The 17,962-nt window shown below is 40.2% G+C and overlaps 8 protein-coding genes across 8 annotated transcripts in view; 1 reads left to right on the top strand and 7 right to left on the bottom strand.

Moving 5' to 3' along the window:
- The window catches only part of LOC145697693 (uncharacterized), a 605-nt gene extending 485 nt beyond the window's left edge, over window positions 1–120 (bottom strand). The window contains exon 1 of the mRNA XM_081774908.1: window positions 20–120. Within this exon, the coding sequence (XP_081631034.1) occupies window positions 20–120 (101 nt within the window). The remainder of the gene's footprint in view (window positions 1–19) is intronic.
- Window positions 17–992, bottom strand: LOC145700237 (uncharacterized). The gene is made up of 2 exons (XM_081777491.1): window positions 687–992; window positions 17–645 (listed from the first exon to the last, which is right to left on the bottom strand). Exons 1-2 carry the CDS (start codon window positions 937–939, stop codon window positions 515–517), a joined length of 384 nt encoding a protein of 127 aa, XP_081633617.1. The 5' UTR covers window positions 940–992; the 3' UTR covers window positions 17–514.
- Window positions 993–1,007: 15 nt separating this feature from the next.
- LOC145700232 (uncharacterized) lies at window positions 1,008–3,718 on the bottom strand. Its single transcript, XM_081777485.1, has 5 exons — window positions 3,526–3,718; window positions 3,074–3,443; window positions 1,447–3,026; window positions 1,350–1,400; window positions 1,008–1,287 (listed from the first exon to the last, which is right to left on the bottom strand). Exons 1-5 carry the CDS (start codon window positions 3,594–3,596, stop codon window positions 1,023–1,025), a joined length of 2,337 nt encoding a protein of 778 aa, XP_081633611.1. The 5' UTR covers window positions 3,597–3,718; the 3' UTR covers window positions 1,008–1,022.
- Window positions 3,719–3,758: 40 nt separating this feature from the next.
- Window positions 3,759–5,027, bottom strand: LOC145697691 (fumonisin B1 esterase-like). Its single transcript, XM_081774906.1, has 3 exons — window positions 4,891–5,027; window positions 4,646–4,844; window positions 3,759–4,476 (listed from the first exon to the last, which is right to left on the bottom strand). Exons 1-3 carry the CDS (start codon window positions 4,901–4,903, stop codon window positions 3,759–3,761), a joined length of 930 nt encoding a protein of 309 aa, XP_081631032.1. The 5' UTR covers window positions 4,904–5,027.
- A 1,807-nt stretch (window positions 5,028–6,834) lies between these two features.
- Window positions 6,835–7,540, top strand: LOC145700236 (galactosylceramide sulfotransferase-like). The gene is made up of 2 exons (XM_081777490.1): window positions 6,835–7,065; window positions 7,109–7,540. Exon 2 carries the CDS (start codon window positions 7,120–7,122, stop codon window positions 7,537–7,539), a length of 420 nt encoding a protein of 139 aa, XP_081633616.1. The 5' UTR covers window positions 6,835–7,065; window positions 7,109–7,119; the 3' UTR covers window position 7,540.
- LOC145700234 (uncharacterized) lies at window positions 7,503–9,049 on the bottom strand. The gene is made up of 6 exons (XM_081777488.1): window positions 8,842–9,049; window positions 8,567–8,777; window positions 8,297–8,526; window positions 8,089–8,253; window positions 7,896–8,046; window positions 7,503–7,840 (listed from the first exon to the last, which is right to left on the bottom strand). Exons 1-6 carry the CDS (start codon window positions 9,046–9,048, stop codon window positions 7,623–7,625), a joined length of 1,182 nt encoding a protein of 393 aa, XP_081633614.1. The 5' UTR covers window position 9,049; the 3' UTR covers window positions 7,503–7,622.
- A 1,333-nt stretch (window positions 9,050–10,382) lies between these two features.
- LOC145697690 (uncharacterized) lies at window positions 10,383–11,397 on the bottom strand. The gene is made up of 4 exons (XM_081774905.1): window positions 11,339–11,397; window positions 10,839–10,948; window positions 10,708–10,796; window positions 10,383–10,637 (listed from the first exon to the last, which is right to left on the bottom strand). The coding sequence occupies exons 1-4, from the start codon at window positions 11,395–11,397 to the stop codon at window positions 10,560–10,562; spliced, it is 336 nt and encodes a 111-aa protein (XP_081631031.1). The 3' UTR covers window positions 10,383–10,559.
- Window positions 11,398–12,348: 951 nt separating this feature from the next.
- LOC145697415 (poly(rC)-binding protein 2-like) lies at window positions 12,349–17,317 on the bottom strand. Its single transcript, XM_081774615.1, has 9 exons — window positions 17,042–17,317; window positions 16,583–16,682; window positions 15,313–15,596; window positions 15,151–15,218; window positions 14,927–15,107; window positions 14,782–14,854; window positions 14,615–14,737; window positions 14,373–14,570; window positions 12,349–14,259 (listed from the first exon to the last, which is right to left on the bottom strand). The coding sequence occupies exons 2-9, from the start codon at window positions 16,656–16,658 to the stop codon at window positions 14,108–14,110; spliced, it is 1,155 nt and encodes a 384-aa protein (XP_081630741.1). The 5' UTR covers window positions 16,659–16,682; window positions 17,042–17,317; the 3' UTR covers window positions 12,349–14,107.
- Window positions 17,318–17,962: the final 645 nt, after the last annotated feature.

Below are 17,962 nucleotides of genomic sequence, written 5' to 3'. Positions count from 1 at the left end.
AAAAAAAAAATGATTGTGCGTGTTGCAGGCCTCGAGCTCAGCGGCGACAATGGCGGTGGCCTCGGTGTCGCTGATTGCCTGGGCGGAAATGGCGGAGAAGAAAAGCGAGAAAACTTTCATTGTTTATTTGAAATGGACATCGAAATGACGGTCAACTTTATGAGACGAATCAGATGGGATACTCTCAAACAGAGTTGATGGGTAGCAGAAATCGACAGCTGCGTGTGAAAAAAGAACGAACGCTATTTCGTAGAGAAAAGCTCAAGTTCAATTTATTCATGTTGAGCACCTCATGGCAGGTCTGCGATAGATTATCCAGAGAGAAATTCCAAACGGGAATGAGTACCCTTTTTCTTTCTTCTTTCTTCGCCTTATTTACCTGCCCAAGGAACGTTTTTTCCGATCATTTTTTATCATGAGTCTCATCTTATGATTTTGTTCTGACTATCAAATAATATCATATGCAGCATGTGATATGCTACATATATTTCGTATATATATGCTGATATTTGGTTTACTCACGTGATCCGTGCTCGTAGTACCAGTAAGCATTTCCGAAGACATTGACAGCTCCGATTTCGGAGGCAAGACTGAACAAAGCGTCGCAAGTGTCCGGGTAGGATCGGTAATGCTCAATTCCCATATCTACAAAGATTATCAAAAAGTGATCCTAAAAAGCAACAAACTGATGTGATTGAATTCGCCGTTTAGGCTCTTGACATCCTTCATTTCTCCAAATTCCGGATCGTAAGGGAAAGTTCCGTCTCGCATGAATTGGCCGAAGTAGTCTCGCATCTTCTGCTGCATAAATTTCTCATCGTCGGACATGTAATCGGCAATTGGCTTGCTTCCGATAATGTAGCCGTTTTCGGAGCAGTGGCAAGTTCGAGTGTTTTCGTCGAGATCGTTCTTGACGCAAGTTGGCCAAGAGAACTCCATTGGGTAGATTGGGCCGATGTTCGGGTCGGTTACTTTTTGAGTTTAAAAGTTTTTTTAAGTCAAACAGCGCAAATATCGCGTCGTTAACGAGTTGCCTCCTTTTCTTTAACAGAATTTAAACTCATTCCTGGAGCACCTGCCAGTGCCCACTGAGAATTACAAGTCCAGGTTGTTCCCATTACGTAATTGTGGAAGGGCTCTTTGCACTCATTTGCCGATCCATCGGCATTGTTAGGACAGCCAAATTGACTTTCGATGTTCGAGGAGAAAAGTTCTGGGCCGTAGACTTCTTTGAAGTAAATGTCAGTGTAGTCGGATGGAATTTCGAATCCTTCTCGCTGAAGATCTCTGACAAGCAGGTTCAAAAACAACTGATAAGAGGCGATTATCATCAACGAAAAGAACCGGGCCTGATAGCTTCCTCCGAATCGGCGAAAGCTGGCATACGGCCGGTGCATGATCTGAAAAGAAGATTGTTACGAGTTTTCCAGAAGAAGATTATGTTACCGGAATCCTCCATTTGTGAATCCCCAGGCGTCGTCCCGAGCGAAATTGAAACTGATCGGGCAGTTTGGCTTGACGTTTCCGTTCATGACTGAGTCCATGAGAGATTCGGACTTGAAGTCGCCATCGATTACTGGACCCCATCCAGGCTCAAGGGCAAGCTTGATCGGGTGGTAGACGTTGTCGGTCGCATCTCGGAAGAGCTCGTTGAGTTCATCGTGGTTATCTTTTAGAAGGTTGAAAATTTGAAAGAATATTTTTGAATTGTTTATTATTATCAACCCAGTTCCTAGTCCACGAAGACAGTCGATCACTTCTTCGTCCGGCTCACCAGCGCAAATGGAGTTGTCGATAACATACTGTGCCTGGCCCGATGCAATTTCGATATCGTGCGACCCATAAGCCGCATTCAAACCAACACCATTTGTGATTGCCCGGTTAAAATATGGCCAGGAGAGTTCTTCGGTCAGATGCCACCAAGTAGCGTCACTTCCAGCCGAGCAGCCAGAAACAGTGACTTGGTCGATATCTCCTCCAAACTCGGCGCCGAAGGTCTGTGTCCACTTCATCGCTTCTCGCTGATCAAGAAGGCCAAAATTTGCTCTTGGTCCATCAACATCGGGTGTTTTCGTGTCGTAGAAGAAACCGTAAGGCCCGAGTCGGTAGTTCACAGAAACCACCATGATTCCCTGTTCATTGACGAGATTCGTGAATTTCGATCGATTGGAACCTGAGTTGAAGCCACCTCCATGAATGTAAATCAGAATCGGATGTTTTGTCCCATCAGTCAGCCATTCTGGCTTTGTCATCACATTGACGTTGAGACACTGTTCGTCAAACTGGTCAAAATTATCCTGAGTGGATTTGCTGTTTTTCGTCATGCACATAGGGCCGTAGACGGTGAAGTCGTGCTCTTTTACTTCGTAGCCGTTCGCGTCTCGGGCCTCGGAAGGAGTCCATCGTTCGGTAAAATCGGCGGCGTAGGGAATTCCTTTGAAAAATGCGATGTCGTCACTTGTAAGCTCGCCGATGAAAGTTGCGCCGTTGGAACTCAACGTCAACTTCACATTGCTATCAGTTATGCAACTGTAGCCATCCCCACTGTAGCCGGGTTTGCACTCGCACGTGAATTCGCTAGAGCTAGTTGAGGTGCATGTTGCTTTCTCGTGACAAGGACTTGGCACGCAAGGATCGTCGACACAAGCGTCGCCGACTTCGATGAAACCATCTTCGCAAATGCAGGTTGTGGTGACTCCGTCGTCGTTGTTCACGCAAACTTTGTTGTCGCCGCAATCAACGTCGTCGCAGGGCTGTGGTCCCATTGGCCCGTGCTCGTAGAACCAGTGAGCGCCGCCGAAAACATCGTCGGCGCCGAACTCTTCAACCATCGCGTTGAGGACATCGCATACGGCAACGTTTGTTTCTGGATGCTCAAGGTTACCAGAAGGATTGATGTAGTTGACAGTGTTAATGTTGGGCAAGTCCTGGATGGACAGCATCGATCCTACGGTGGAGGGAAAGGTACCAGTGTTGAAGAAATTAACCCAGTACTCGGAAGTCCACTCGATCAAAGCTTGCTCGTCCTGAATAAGAAAGAATTTACTGATAATTTTCTTACAATTCAAATTACCTCTGGCATATTTGGATTGGCGCTTCTCAACGAATTCACATATCCGGATTCTCCACAATGACACGTTTTCGTTTTGACTCCATCGACTTCTTCGCAAGTTCTCCAGCCAAACTCCATCGGATAGATCGGTCCAATGTTTGTATCAGTACTTGGTGCCCCACTGAAAGCATATCTTGAGTTGCAGACCCAAGTTTGTCCCTGAATCCATCGGAAGAACTGCTCTTTGCATTCGACTGTCTCGCCGGATGCTGAATTGGGGCAGCCGAGTTCGGGGGAGATGTACGTATTGAAGACGTCTTCGCCAAAGACTTCTTTGAAGTAGAGATCGGTAAAGTCAGACGGAACTTTGAAACCAGCTGCTTGAAGATCCCTGAATTATATAATGAGCTTTCTTATTCATTTTTTATATTGAGAATGTTGTAAATGAGATTGACAACAGTAGTTTGTCTTACTTGATTGCGTTAGTATGTGGAGCGAATGCAGGGATATTCTTAATAGCGGCATTAAATCCACCATCAGTCATGCTCCACGCGTCGTGCTCCGCATAATTGAAGCTGATCGGCGTGTTCGGTCGAATCGTCCCGTCGCGAACGTTATCGACCAGTGAAGCTGACAAGAAGCCCCCATCGATGACAGGACCCCAACCTGGCTTGTTTATGAGTCAACAATTGTTCAAGCAAAAATATCAAGAAAAGCATTGTTCGCTCATTTCCTGAAGTGCCAGTTTCGTCGGATGGAAAGCTCCGTCAACCCTTTTCGCATTTCTGAAATGCGGATTCAGCTCTTCCGCTGGCATCGATCTCAAACAATCGACATCAGCACAGCCAGCTGCATCAAGAGTCGCCTGAGTCAAACCAGTCGCAATCGAGAGATCGTGCCCACCGAAAGCGTAGTTCAAGCCGACTCCGTTTGTGATGGCCTTGTGGAAATAGGGCCAGGAGCCTTCCGACGTCAAATGCCACCAACCAGCAGCAGAACCGGCAGAACATCCGTCGAGAATGACATTGTTGACGTCTCCGCCAAACTCGCCACCGAACTTCTGAATCCAGGCCAGAGCTGCTCGCTGATCGAGAAGACCAAAGTTGCCTTTGTGGTCGAAATCATCCTGAGTCTCATCGTATAAAAATCCATAAGGACCGAGACGGTAGCCAATATTTATCTCGACAACTCCGGCTTTGACGAGATTGTGAAAAGCGGCTTGATTCGAGCCGGTATTCCATCCTCCACCGTGAATGTACGCCATGATCGGCTTTTTCTCGGCGCCTGGTTGGAGATATTCTGCCATCGTGTGGACGTTAACGTTGAGGCAGTCTTCGCCGGTGAGGTCAGCGTTTGGCATGTCAGGCGTCCAGCCGTAATTCATGCATCTGTATCCGTAGTTCATGAAATCATAGCTTGCCTCGCTAAACAAAAACATTGTTAAAATCAAAACTAAATGTCGCTGAATTCTTAGATGCAATAATTACTTCATCGAAAAATGATTCTATGCAAAATATGCTTCAAAACGAAATTTTAAATTCATTGGTCTTTTTTCAATATTAATTTCTCTTTCGATAAAGTTAAGGAAAGTACCTGTATTCCTCAACTGGAACTGGCGGTTTCCATCTGAGCTCTCCAGTTGGCGCCTGAGCGTAAGGTACACCCTTAAACTCAATCGTTCCCCGATGATTCTTAGCACCAATAAACTCTGTTCCGGTACTCAAAATATGACTGTAGGGTTCTGGTTCCGGAGGAGTCCATTGCGATCGCGCAACGGACGCCAAAAGCGTCGCTACAATCGTGTATTTTTCTCTCAATTTCATCAAAAAAGAGCTCACCTGAAAGCTTCATCTTCAAAATCTCAAATTCTGCGTCGAATTCGAGAAATTTAGCAGACGAGTAAAGTCGGCCGTAATCTTCGGATTACGAGCGCTGATTAGCGCCATCATGGCGAAATGCGGGCGAAAAATTCTCGGTGATCTTTATCGTAAATTCGATGGAAAAGATCTTCACGGGTTTTGACTTTTGAGGCAAAGGCAAATTTATTTCATTGGAAGAAAAAAATGCAATTTCATGCTTGTGATTTTCTTATTCTTAGATTTTCCTTCTGTATGATGTAAAACAAGATGCAGTGAGAGTTTACTGTATAAACTTTACAGTACATGCAAAACAAATTCATTATCGAGACAGTTCCCCGTCAAATTATTGCCGAATAATGCATTTAAAATCGACGTTCATGTCTTCCAAATTAATTATGCTCACGCGTAAACATCTTAATTATTCTAACCTCCCGCTTATTAACCGATCGCAGTTCTCTTCAAATCTGTATTTTGCGAAGAAAAAGAACCAGAAACAAAAAAAAGCCATGAGATTTTTCAAGCTTTTTATGTCCTTTTTACTGTCATCAGAGGCAGCTCTTGAGGGTTGTGAGAAGAATGCTGTAGCTTTGGCGGTCAGGAACGGATTTTTTTGTTGAAAAAATGACCTTCAAATAGAAAGTACGGTCTTTAATCCGATTTTTAAAATAAGGGTGTCAAAAGGAAAAGTCATTTTTGTTAGCTCATGCATTTTCAGACTCCTAAGAGCTGAGTAACTAGACGAAGATGTCTATTTTTTTATGAATTATCCTGCAAAGACAATGCGCCTTGTTTTGCACAAGAAACTTTCTGACGATAAAAGGCTGCGAAACAATTGAAGGTAACGCTGATTGATAGACGATTTTTCATTCTTTTTCTTAGATGCAAAGGGCGGTTCTCGAATGGCAGTTCTCAAAATGGCCGAAATTCCCTACTGCGAAATGGCCTTCCAAGAAGAAATCGTCAAATGTTTTGCTCGATAATAAAATTCAAAAAGGACAAGTTTTGATCTCGTTTTGAAAGCAATTTTTATTTCAAGAACTAAGGCGTGCAAATGAGTATGTTTGTCTACCACCATCGATTATATTGAAGAAGAGCAGCGCTTAAATACATAATGATACCATTTCATTCAAGAAAAATTTTTACCTAAAAAAGTCAAAGCAAGAAGAAGTAGAATATTCAGAGATCTTTTTCTGAGACTCTCCGCAAACATGATTACGTTCCTCTGAAAATGCTTAGGTTTTCAAAAACGTGCGTTTTCGTTTACTTATCCTGGTTATCTGGAAAGATTTGAGTTTATTGCACTTAGCAACGATTTTACGATTTGACGAATTGACGACGGTTTTTTTTCCAATTACTTCAAAACAAACGATCGAGTGGATTATATTTTAAAGATGAGAGAATTACAACTTATCCCAATGACATTTCTGTGTTTTATTTTGTATTGTTCGTTGTTTTTTGGCATGGAGCATTCAAGTACTAGTCAGGAACTGACAGTGAAGAGAAGTTTTTGGCCGAAAAGAAATATTTATTTTCTAAAAAGTATGTCTCTTTTCTTTGATTCTCAACGATTAACCTATTTAGCTCATAAAACCGGAAGTACCACTATGCTAAACATGATTTTCCGACTTGCAATCAAGGAAGAACTCCGAGTCGGGTTTCCAAAGCTCCAACTAAAGGGGAGAACAAATTATCTTTGCAAGCATAGACCATTTCAACTCTCGTGCACCGATGAACACAACTATAATGTCATTGCCAATCATCATGTCTGGTCAAAAGGAAAGGGTTGCTGAAACTGAAAGTCATAGATAAACTTTTTTATTAAAACCTTTCAATACAAGTTTATTAATATAAGAGTAAGGGGTAATCTTAGACTTTATTCTATCGGTGGACTTGACATTTCGTGTCAAAAACCCTCTCAAGAAATCGACAGGGCTCTTCCAAATGCCACAAAAATAACGATACTACGCGAACCACTTTCTCAATTCGTCTCTGCGTTTGAGTACTTCGGCAATGCAGTTTTCGGGGTCAATGAAAAGGGTCAAACTGCTGGCACACTTGAGAGGTTTATTGCAAAAACTTCACCCCGAATCATCGACAATACAAGGAAAGCAGTTATATCCGAGAATACTCGTAATCCGGCGGCGTTCGATCTTGGTAAAATATAATTTTTCCAAGAAGGATAAAGCTATTTTTGAAGGTCTTTCTTATATGTACAGAACAATGTCCGAGGACGAACTTGGCAAGTGGCTTGTTGATTACTACGATCTAGTCATGATCACAGAATACTTCGATGAAAGCCTTATTCTTCTGAAGGACCTCATGCAACTGGAATTCACCGATATTTTTTACCTCAAATCTAACTCGAATAAGAAAAAAGGCTTTACCGAGAACGATCTGAACGAGGAAACGAAAAAACGCATTCTTTTCCGCGAAAGACTTGATGGTGCTCTTTATAAACATGCGAATGCGACTCTATGGAAGAAGATTGAAAAGTTTGGATTTGAAAATATGAAGGAAGAAGTGCGGCAACTTCAAATTCATTGCGAACATTATGTTAATGATCAAATCATGAGCATGGATGAGTGGGAACTTTTAGCGTACATGCGAAAATGGCAAAAGACTATTTAAATTTCTGTGATTTTTTCATAAACTAAAAGAAGCCTTATTCTGACCAATTCATACAGCCTATTGGAAGTAATAGCACAGCAGTTCTAAAAATCAGTATTTTCAAGCTCGTAATTCTTCTCCGTCGAGTCGAATGCCAAATTATCATCGCCTTCTTCCTGTAGCGAAATTCGTTTCTCAATCTTCGGGGACCCAGATGATGCCCAATCGGATTCTTTCTTCGAAACCATTTTTCGGATATCGAAGAACATGTAAACAACTGAGAGTATGCAGATTCCAGATGCAGCTGCCATTCCGTAAGATACTGAAGGAAATTTTTCTCAATCACCTGGCTTCTTAAGAGTTTTTTTTTGACTGACCTGCTGTGAAATCGTAGTCTTTAGCTTCTGTTGCTCCGCCGAGGATTATTTTATAAAGAGGATCGTTGAGAAAGCTGATAAAAATTGACGGAATCGTCAGAACAGCATAAAGAAATTGAGACATTGGTGGCGGAAAGTACGAAAAAAGAAGCTAAATAAAGTGAATTTTGAGCTTGAAAATTATTTGACTTACTAGCCATGGAGTTGCATAATGAAGTGGGACGATAAAAACAGAAAGAGAGATCAAGCTGATGGCAAGGCCGATTGAATCTGGAGCTGAGGCAGGAAAAGTCATCATTATTGAACAAACGACAGCGACGATGATGCAAAATGTCATTTGGATCAGGAGAGCGTTCAGCTTGAAAAATTTTCTAGAAATGAAACACGGGCAGAAGTTATACCTTTGTTCTCATCTCGGCGAAGGGATAGTCGCTCGGATATCTGTTTGTGAAGAACTTGATCAAAAAAGCCGGAAGAAATGGAATGACGGCAAGTGAGAAATACGCGTATCCGTTGATATCAATTAAAAGTAGGATTGTTTCCTCGATTTTCTCTTCGCATTTTTCTATGTGGTCGAACTCACTACAGTCAAGAGATCTGTAAGCGAATTGGATCCACGACGTCATCCAACCTAGAGTTCATATGAGTACGAAACTCAATGATAATAAAACCTCTGATTGAGTTGATGCGAAAAGTGACGATACTGTAGTACACGGCGTAGATGAGAAAAATGGCGGATTTTATGTGCGGCCAGTGATCTTTCATTGGAGGTCGTTTTCCGACGGGAACATCGTTTGCTTCGATTTTGTTTTCTTTGTGGCAGCAGAGTTTCATGACGATGGAAGTTTTCATCATGTTGAATCCATCTACATTTTTGGGAATCTTTCTTTGGCTCAAAAAATTATTAACAATATGACGAAAGCAATTGGTGATTTCGAAGCCGGACCGGAACAGCAGGCATGAAAAAGAAGGTCCTCACGTGAATCAAAAACGATCCAATGAACAAAATCATGAAATAAACGTCCAACGGAAGTCCATTTGAACACTCCTCTTTGCCCTGGTCATCAGTTGTACACCAAGTTATTGTTGATTCATAAAGCTTTTTCGCAATCAACAACGATGTTGCTGAGGAGTTAATCAATCCAGGAATCATGACGATCTGTATTTCGGATTTCAAGTGCTCATTTTTAATGACTCAAAAAAACTTGACAATCCGTTTCAAGGTGGTCGTGATGGCTTTGTAAATTGGCGCGACATAGGAGTTTAGCATGATATAGGCAATGGAAGGAAATGCAACAAAGGTGACTCCAACGAGCAAACAATATGCACTAGTTTTGTAGAAGGACATTAACAGAAGTCCTACTGTAGACAGTGTTCCTGCAACGACCCTACGAACAAGATAAAGGAAGAAATACCGGTCTTCCAGTAACAGAATTCGACCTTTAGTGAAATCTAACCCGCGCTGACCCGTCAAACGAGTTCGCAAGGAGTCTACGTAATATTTGCGGAGCATTACTGCCCCATAACCGCGCAAAGTTTAAAACCATCAATCTAATTCACCTGGTCCAGTGACTGCCAATAAGCTGCTGCAATGTTCCGAAAATAATCGGCCCCGAGCATGAAAATATCGTTCCAATCGTCCACATTGTTCCAACCATTTCACTTGCCTCAGTACAGTATTTGCCGGCATTATAATCTTCTTCTGAACAAAATTCCTTCATGAAAACTTTTTGGTCTGTGAAAATTTGCTGGATAAAGGGGATGCCGTAGAAGGTATTCGCATAAATCAGCATTTCTGACATCGTTTTTTGAAAGAAAAACTAAGAAAATAGAATCCGGAAATAAAAAAAAAACGATTCCTAGTACGCCTAAGGCGAGAGAGATATATTTCACCAGCATTGCTTCTATCTATTCTCTTCCTTGATTCCCAATATTTTCTCCCTCCAGTTTATGACTCTCTGTATATTTCGAAAATCAGCTTGTTCTTCTCGCCGAATCAGCGTACTTATTTGAACTTGAACCTCCAGTGACTGTAGCTTTGATTCTGTAAGAGTCACACACAAACAAACTGGCCGGGCTTCAGTCTCTTTTCAGCCCCTTTTTTCAATTTTTTCTTCTTTCTAGAAATTCTTCCGGTGCCGAGTGCAGATTTAATAGCAAGAGATGTTGCAGAAGTTTGCGTAAAGCCTGTTTGCTTTGCTTCAATAAAGCAGAATGAGCTTCCTAAATGCCATTCTCTGCCAAAATTTACAATCAATATATTTTTCCCAAAAAGAGAGAACTGGGACAAACTGTATCTTTCTCAATTTCAATTTCCGTCTTGCTATTTAAAGTTGAATTTATTTAAAGCTCCGAAAATTTGAAAAATGACGGACGATCATTTAGCAAATATCGGAAGGAAGAATCGACTTGGGACTGTGTTAACTTGAAATTTACTCTGTCATCTTACAGTCATGTAAATGGTTATTAAAACTTGCAAAGGGTTTTTTAAAAGGTAGAAGGTTTTGTTTTGTCGAATTTATTTATTATTAAAAATGCAAAAATAACTAATTTTCAAGTGTCGAAGATTGAAGATTTCATTCGTCCAATAAGGCCTTTTTTCTCTGAAATTAGGATTCAAGTTTTCAAGAATTTGGGCATGAAAAATTTTTTAATGAACTCATTTTATGATATTAATACTTGTGACTCCTTTTCTTTATTCGCTTTTTCCTCCAGTTTCCTCTGTTTCATCGTATTTCCTGCCTAAAAACAACAATGAAGTACCATCCAAATTTAACAAGCTTCATGTTTATATGTATGATCTTGAACTTACTTTATATTTCGATTTCGGCCCTGTTTGTTCGTGATTATTTTGCAATTTTCCATTCTTCGGGGGCGAGTTTCTAAAAGCTCCCTCGTTTTCTGAAATATTTAAACGCAGATGTAATCAGGCAATCAACTCACCTGCTTTTTCATTTTTCTTTGAGAGCATCATATTCTTCTTGTTTGCATCTCCTTGCTCTTTTAGCTTCGACCGCAGTTCCTTTTCCCTTTTTTCGACTGATGTTCTTTCTCTAAAAACAGATTAAGGGGGTCACTCCTTTACTAAAAAAGATTGAACCTGAACATCCTGGGTCACGAAAAATTCGCTTGAAACTTTAATATTCTGTAGGAGAAAAAACTAGCCCGTTTAAATTCAATTTAACGCCACTTATCCAGCTTAGTTTTTCAAATTGAATTGCTGCAATCAATAAGAAATGCTCTCTGTCAGATGAAAATCGCTGAGAAAAGCATCAGTTTGGAAGTATTCCTCAATGTTGACGATTTCCACGTGTCAAATTAAAATTAGGATGTTCAATATTTTATTTTTATATTGATGATCGGATGCTAGTGAGAACATTCATCTTTGAGAAGAATCGACAATTCGGTCTTGTCAAGACAGTATTCAAGAAAAAAATTCTTACTTGTTCGGTCCATTGGTTGATATTCTTTGAGCTCTTTTTCGGGCTTGAAACTTGGTCATTTAGTTCTGAAATTTTTGGTCCAGTTTCGATTCCAGCCCTTCCCTGTCAAAGAAATCTCCGAGCTGATCCATCGTTCTGTCTCTTACTGTACTCAATTTTCCTCTCCCTCACTCTCTGTCTCTTTATTTGTAAAAAAAAAACTTTGTCCGACAATCAACCTCGACGTTTTGTGTTCCTCAAAACCTCGATGGCAAGTTATTTGCGGAATGTATCTGGTGCCTGACTTTCGAAAAAAGGGATTAAAATTGCAGCTCCGCTATTAATATTTGAGAGAGAATGCAGAAGTAGTTAAGAAGCAGGGACGGGCTTGCGAAGCAAATGGACGCAATATGTAACTATTCTTTGTCTAAATTCAAGTCAGCTTTCGAAATAAAGGAAGAAAAATATGAAATCACAGATGACAGAGGTTTTGAAAAATATAAAATGAATGATACCTTATTCATTGATAGGCTCGAATCACGAAATTGTTTCGTTTTATGTCGATTTTTAAATACACAAGGGTTTGGTACCTTTCTCCTTGCCGTACCCTTATCTGACCTACTTTTAATATCTTACAGTGTTGAAGGAACTATAGGACCTACAGTGTAGGTACAAGTGCCAATCCCTGAATATTCCGAACTCTCAAAGGTCGGCCCAGTTCGAGCCTAACTGTACATTCTATCTGTATCTCAAAACGACGTTTGAATTAATAATTAAATACACTACTTAGCTTAAGAATGAATAAATAACCTCAATTGTTTTAGAACAGAACTTTTGCTAGTATTCGAGCTTCAACAAGGTTTCGTTGGAACATGATGTTTATCTTGCGGAACAGTCGCTTTCATCTCTCACTGTATAATTCGACCCTGCTTCTTCTGTACAAAAACGCTCTTACCCTAACCCTGCATAAGGCCCTGTTTGCAGCTCTCTTACTCAGAAATCCTGAGTCAGGGTAAAAATGAATGAAACAGAAGAGTCGAAATTATGAATCGAAAGTTAATTTATTGAACTTGAAAACACATTTCAGACGGAAAACGTTCAGAACATAAGACAAATACAGTATATAAATAGTATTGCATTGCAGTAATGAAATAGAAAATCATTATATACCAAATTTTGAGTATAAAGTCTGGCCGAATAAAAATGTTCTGTTGAAAAACCGTCTCAAAGAAATTTATTCTTTCGGAAAGAAAGAAAAAGAATTCACTCCTTTGAATAGAAATTATGCGAAATGGAAAAGAAGGATGTTGTTTTTTTTCTTCGCAAAACTCGAAACTAGGAACTATGCAAGAATTGAAACATAAGAACGTAATTTTTGAACAAGAATGAACAAGATATTGAGATATTATTTATAGAGCAGAAATGCCCAGTCAGAAAATGGCGAGCACGAGCTTTTCTGATAAATTAAACTTCAGTTTTTTGGAAGAAATTCATCAGAAATCGCACTTTTTAAGCTTTTTTAGGATTTTATGGGAGCAGTGGACAAATTGTTGACCATTTTTTGATCCAAAAAAAGGCCCGAGAAATTGACGCCGGAGATTTTAACGGCCGGGACCTAACCTAATTCGATGATGATTGATTTCAGAGCTACAAATCAAAATGGTTTCTATCGCCAAAATATGCGAAAAAAGATACTGACTGGGCTATTTTCTGCGGCGCAAAAAATATAGAAAAGAGTGGTGCGTTCTCCCCTCAGGGCGGAAGAACCTTCGCCCGAGGCAAGAAAAGCCAGTATTTTTAAAAGTTGAATAATTCAAGTACAGCAGGAAATAGTAAAATAAATATTTATCGTGAATAGAAAAAACCCACCAAAATAGAACGGCGCAAATATTCGATATTCGGCCAAAGAAGCGGGCCAAAAATAGTATTATTGCGTTTGGTGACTGATTTCGTTTATGAATTCATTTCGATGTCAGGAAATTTTTATAGTTTTTTTTTTATAGTTTTGAGATATTGAAAAAGAAAGTAAAGGCACTGTTATTTTTTAGTTAAGTTTTTTTTACGAAGATGCGCCAGCGAGTTTAAAATACACAAGCTCGACAGAAAAAGTTTGGGATTTTTTTTTGTAAAAGATATTTTGTGTTGTGTCAGCAAAAAGATTATAAAAAGGATCATTCTGTGCGGGGTTTTAAAATGTTACTGTAGTCAAGGTACTTGTGCCGCGCCCAGAGTCAAAAAGTCAGATTTAGAATCTGACGAAAGAAAAAAAGAAAGAGAATCGGAGAACCCGATTTTCAGAAAAAATGACAGTAAAAATGACGAGAAAAATAATGGTTTACAACTACAAGAAAGATAAATTACTGTAATTTAAATTGGCGATAAAAGATTCTGTAAATGATGATACTGTACGGAGTAGATAATATCGAGGGAGCTACAAAAAACAAGGGCGCTTGGTTCGTCATTTAGGAGAGATACCCTTAATTGACAGGTCTTTCCGGATAGATTAGGGTACCCAATATTGAATTCCGAACCTAAAATCATAGGATCTAAGCCCGAGAGATAATTGACAATAGCAAGTAAGTATATAGAGAGAAAAAATATAAGGATAAAAATAAAAAATGCCGGTGAACTTGAAAACTTGAACCTTGGATTTTGAAAATTTTGTTGAACCAAAATGGAAATTTTGAACTTTTGGACATCTCAAGGGGAGTTTTAAAAAATTTAAAAGAAAGGTGTTTAAAGAGGGTTTACTTTGATGTTGTTTTACTTTTGACTTTTTTTATCAATATTTTATCGAGGACCGCCACGGAAAGGTCTTGGTCCGCCTCCCTGGTGACCGCCGCCTCGGTGGCCACCCTGGCCAAAGCTCTGGGTCGGGGGAGGGCCAGAGGGTTGACGGGGCTGGTTCTGCTGCTGCTGGTTGTGACGCTGTGGCGAGAAATCTAAAAAGTCATTTGAGAAACTTTGGCTTTGGATGAGATGAAAGACAGGAACTTCGAAGTTGCAAGCGGCTTCTCGATTTTTAAAAGCAATCAACTGAAGTGTTGATTGATACCTTGCTGAGGTGGAGCTCCTTGCTGAGGAGGGCCAGGGAATCGACCTGGACTGACGAAATTCTGGGGGTAGAAAGGTGGAGAGTTTCCGTATGGTCCAGGCTGATGCATAAATCGCTCGTTCGGCATGCCATATGGGTATGGCGGCCGAGTGTATGGGATGAATTGCTCGTTTGAATGTCGCGGGTCGAAACCGTATCCTGAAAGAATGGATAAAAAAAGGATGGATTGAATGGATATTTACCTCCATAGTCGTAGGTCGGGTCGAACATGTTCGGATCGTAGCGCTGTTCATTTCCCTTGGCAGGAACGCGCTCCAGAATGTCATAAATCATTGAGATGCATTTCACCACGGTGGCAGGTGGCCCTAGAATTTCATTATTAATCGCTGGGAGAGCCTTAGAAACATACCCATGATGGCGGCGACGCGCTCGGAGCTGTTTGGGCAGCATTCGGGGTTAATATTGATTCGCGAGCCAGTCGTCTAAAGTTAATTTAAAATATGAATTCGAAAAAGAAAGGGGTAAGGTTCGGTAACCTTCTTGACTGACTGTACCTCTCTTAGATTCTTGACAGTAGATCCCTTCGTCCCAATAATCGCTCCGGCCTGGCTCGATTGAACCAAAATGCGCAGCTCTGTTTCGCCTTCTTTTCGCCGCCCATTGTGCGATCCTTTGGCATTTTCGTTCTTGAGGATGTCGGCGATTTGCGCAACAATCGTGTGTAGCTTTTCACGACTATAAATAATGTATTCACTGAAATGCGAAAGAGAAATGTTACCTATTGACGCAGATTTTCAAAACGCGCTCGGGAGCTCGTGCTTCTGGAATATTGATGATTGCTTGAAACTGAATTCAAAGTCAGAAAGCATTTGCTTCGATAATCGAATTCGATAAAAAGCCGGATGCGGCTGAAAATATGGTTCTGGAATTGTCCTTTTACCTCTTCTCGGAGAGCTCGGATAGTAGCTCCGCCTCTACCAATGATGGCTCCAGCAACTTTGGAAGGAATAAGAAATCGACACCAGATTTTGTCGGAAGCAACGGGCGTGTTCTGCAATTGCTGCATTTGTCCGACCGAGCCCATCGAAGGCTGATTAATTTGCGGCTGGAGAACAGCGGCTTCTAGGTTTTGAATTGGCTTCTGCGGCTCGGCAGCAGGGTTGTTGTTCAAATCGGCATTGGCGGCTACTTGGAGAACGGGAGGTTGGACTTGACTCTTGGGCTCTAGAACCAAAGCTATTAGATTTAGATTACAAAAAGAATAAGAAATAATTGCCGCGCGCGGCTTATCTTCAATAAGATTGACTAGACTTTACAATAAGAAGTCTTAAGGGACCTGGGCGAGCAGCGCTGAGCCAAACTTCACGCGCTCGCCGTTCTTGTTGGAAATAAGATTTTTTGAAATTTCTTTTTGTTAAGTATATCTCCAAATCTTCAGCTTTCTCTTTCAATTCTTAGTTCTTCGCTATCATTCTTGGTTGATGAGCTAGCGAGAAAAAAAGAAGCCCAACTTCAAAAGGCATCAAGTCTTGAAAACTTTATTTTTTCTTCATGAAACTTGTACCATTAAAAAGCGCATTAAATTCTGAACAGCTAAACTAAATCGGTACTCATTCGCGAGTAGGGCCAGATAAACAAGATAACTTAGCCCCGCCCAGCGGGAATCATGTCCAGGAAGCCCAAAATAGCTAAATCGGAGCGTCCAGCCGTGCCGCGACAAGCTGCGCGCGCTAAGTAATTTTCTTTATCTGGCCTTACAAGCCAATAAGTACCGATTTAGTTTAGCTGATTGGGTGGGATCTGTTCAGAATTTAATGCGCTTTTTAATGGTACAAGTTTCATGAAGAAAAAATAAAGTTTTCAAGACTTGATGCCTTTTGAAGTTGGGCTTCTTTTTTTCTCGCTAGCTCATCAACCAAGAATGATAGCGAAAAACTAAGAATTGGAAGAGAAAGCTGAAGATTTGAAGATATAATTTACAAAAAGAAATTTCAAAAAATCGTATTTCTAACAAGAACGGCGAGCGCGTGAAATTTGGCTCAGCGCTGCTCGCCCAGGTCCCTTAAAAGAAGTCTTGAAAGTTTTCAAGTTTTCTTATTTTTTTATTTATGCGACTTTCTATAATCTGGATTACATCCTTGATGACATATCAATTTTCTAATTTTCAAATCATAAGATAATTTCTGATAAGCTTTCTCATCGATGCGTACCTTGCTCTGGAGGAGAGGAAACGTTGAGATTGGAGGAGATCTCGGCGCTAAGCTGGGACACTTCTTGTTCGGACATTTTAGCCTTGGGACGACCTACAGCCTGAATTAAATCTTTTACATGTTCCTCGGCATCTGGAGATTTCTGACCAATAATTTACGAATAGATTTATTTATTACTAAATAAAAGAGTCATAAAACATGTTTACGGAGTCGTAAACACGGACTTCAAAGATACTTTAAAATCTATGATTCATAATAATTATTTATTATGTAATAACATATATAATAATTTATATAGACTATGATATGATAATTAAACTTTTATTTTTTTTCTAGTTTAAAATTTATCAAAATAATAACGTGTAATCAAATAATTAACTTCAATTTACTTAATAAATTGCTGATAAATAATTAAGTTTTTATAAAAACGAGCGAAAAATGCAAAAAGTTTAAATTTACCTTAGATCAAAATTCAGAGCGCGTAAATTCTTCAAATCAATAACTTTTATTCTTCGCCAAAATCGTCCTAAATCGCCATAATTTCTTCAATTTTCTTTGTTTCCGATTCTCTAGAATTAAATTCTCCCAAAAAGAGATTTTCCCTTTTTGGGAAAAAGGGAGTTTCTTTCTTGGACAAAGGGCGAGGCTGGGAGAGAAGCTACTAAGGGAGAAGAGGCTACTAATTAAGGGAATAGGAGAGAGAGAGAAGAGGGAAAATCGGAGGGCAGCGGGTGGCTTCGCGGGCTGGACAGGGCTTGAGCGTGGGCGGGCTATTGCGCAGGCGACGCGAAAACGGCCAGTCGCAATTGGCGCCACCGCGCCTCCGGGCAAAATGCGCCGAATCGAATCCGACTCGAAAAAGAGAATTTTCGCCAAAACGCGATTTCGCACCACCCACCACCCGCGCCTACCGTCACACACTGTAATGACTCAATTTCTAACGCAATATTGAATTAATAAACACCGAATTTTAAAATTCTATTCTGAATTTCATGACCGAAAATTATTCCTGAGAAAGAATTTTCAAATGAAATTTGAATTTTCGATTCTAAGAATTAAATTAACTACCTATTTAATTACTTATATCTATTTAATTATTATATAATTATACTAATATAAAATAATTAAATAATAATTAGCCGTTGCTACAAAATTGATTCAATTAAAACTAGCAATAGACAATCTCGAAGAAAGAAACGGCTGTATCTAAAGTACTGATTCTGTACTGAAACAGGCGAGCAAAAAGTCTATTTCAAGTTATTTTGAAAAAGCCAGCTTGTAACGGAAGAATTACAGTCGCTTCCTGAGGATGTTTTCGGAGCTCGAACGCTGCGGCTTTGCCGAGCGTCATCGATCGATTATTGAATTTATTTCTTTTTC

The sequence above is a fragment of the Oikopleura dioica genome, chromosome 2, assembly GCF_907165135.1.
Source record: "Oikopleura dioica chromosome 2, OKI2018_I68_1.0, whole genome shotgun sequence".
Lineage (NCBI taxonomy): Eukaryota > Metazoa > Chordata > Appendicularia > Copelata > Oikopleuridae > Oikopleura > Oikopleura dioica.
The sequence above is the reverse complement of the archived record's forward strand: the minus strand, read 5'-3'. Positions and strand labels throughout refer to the sequence as shown.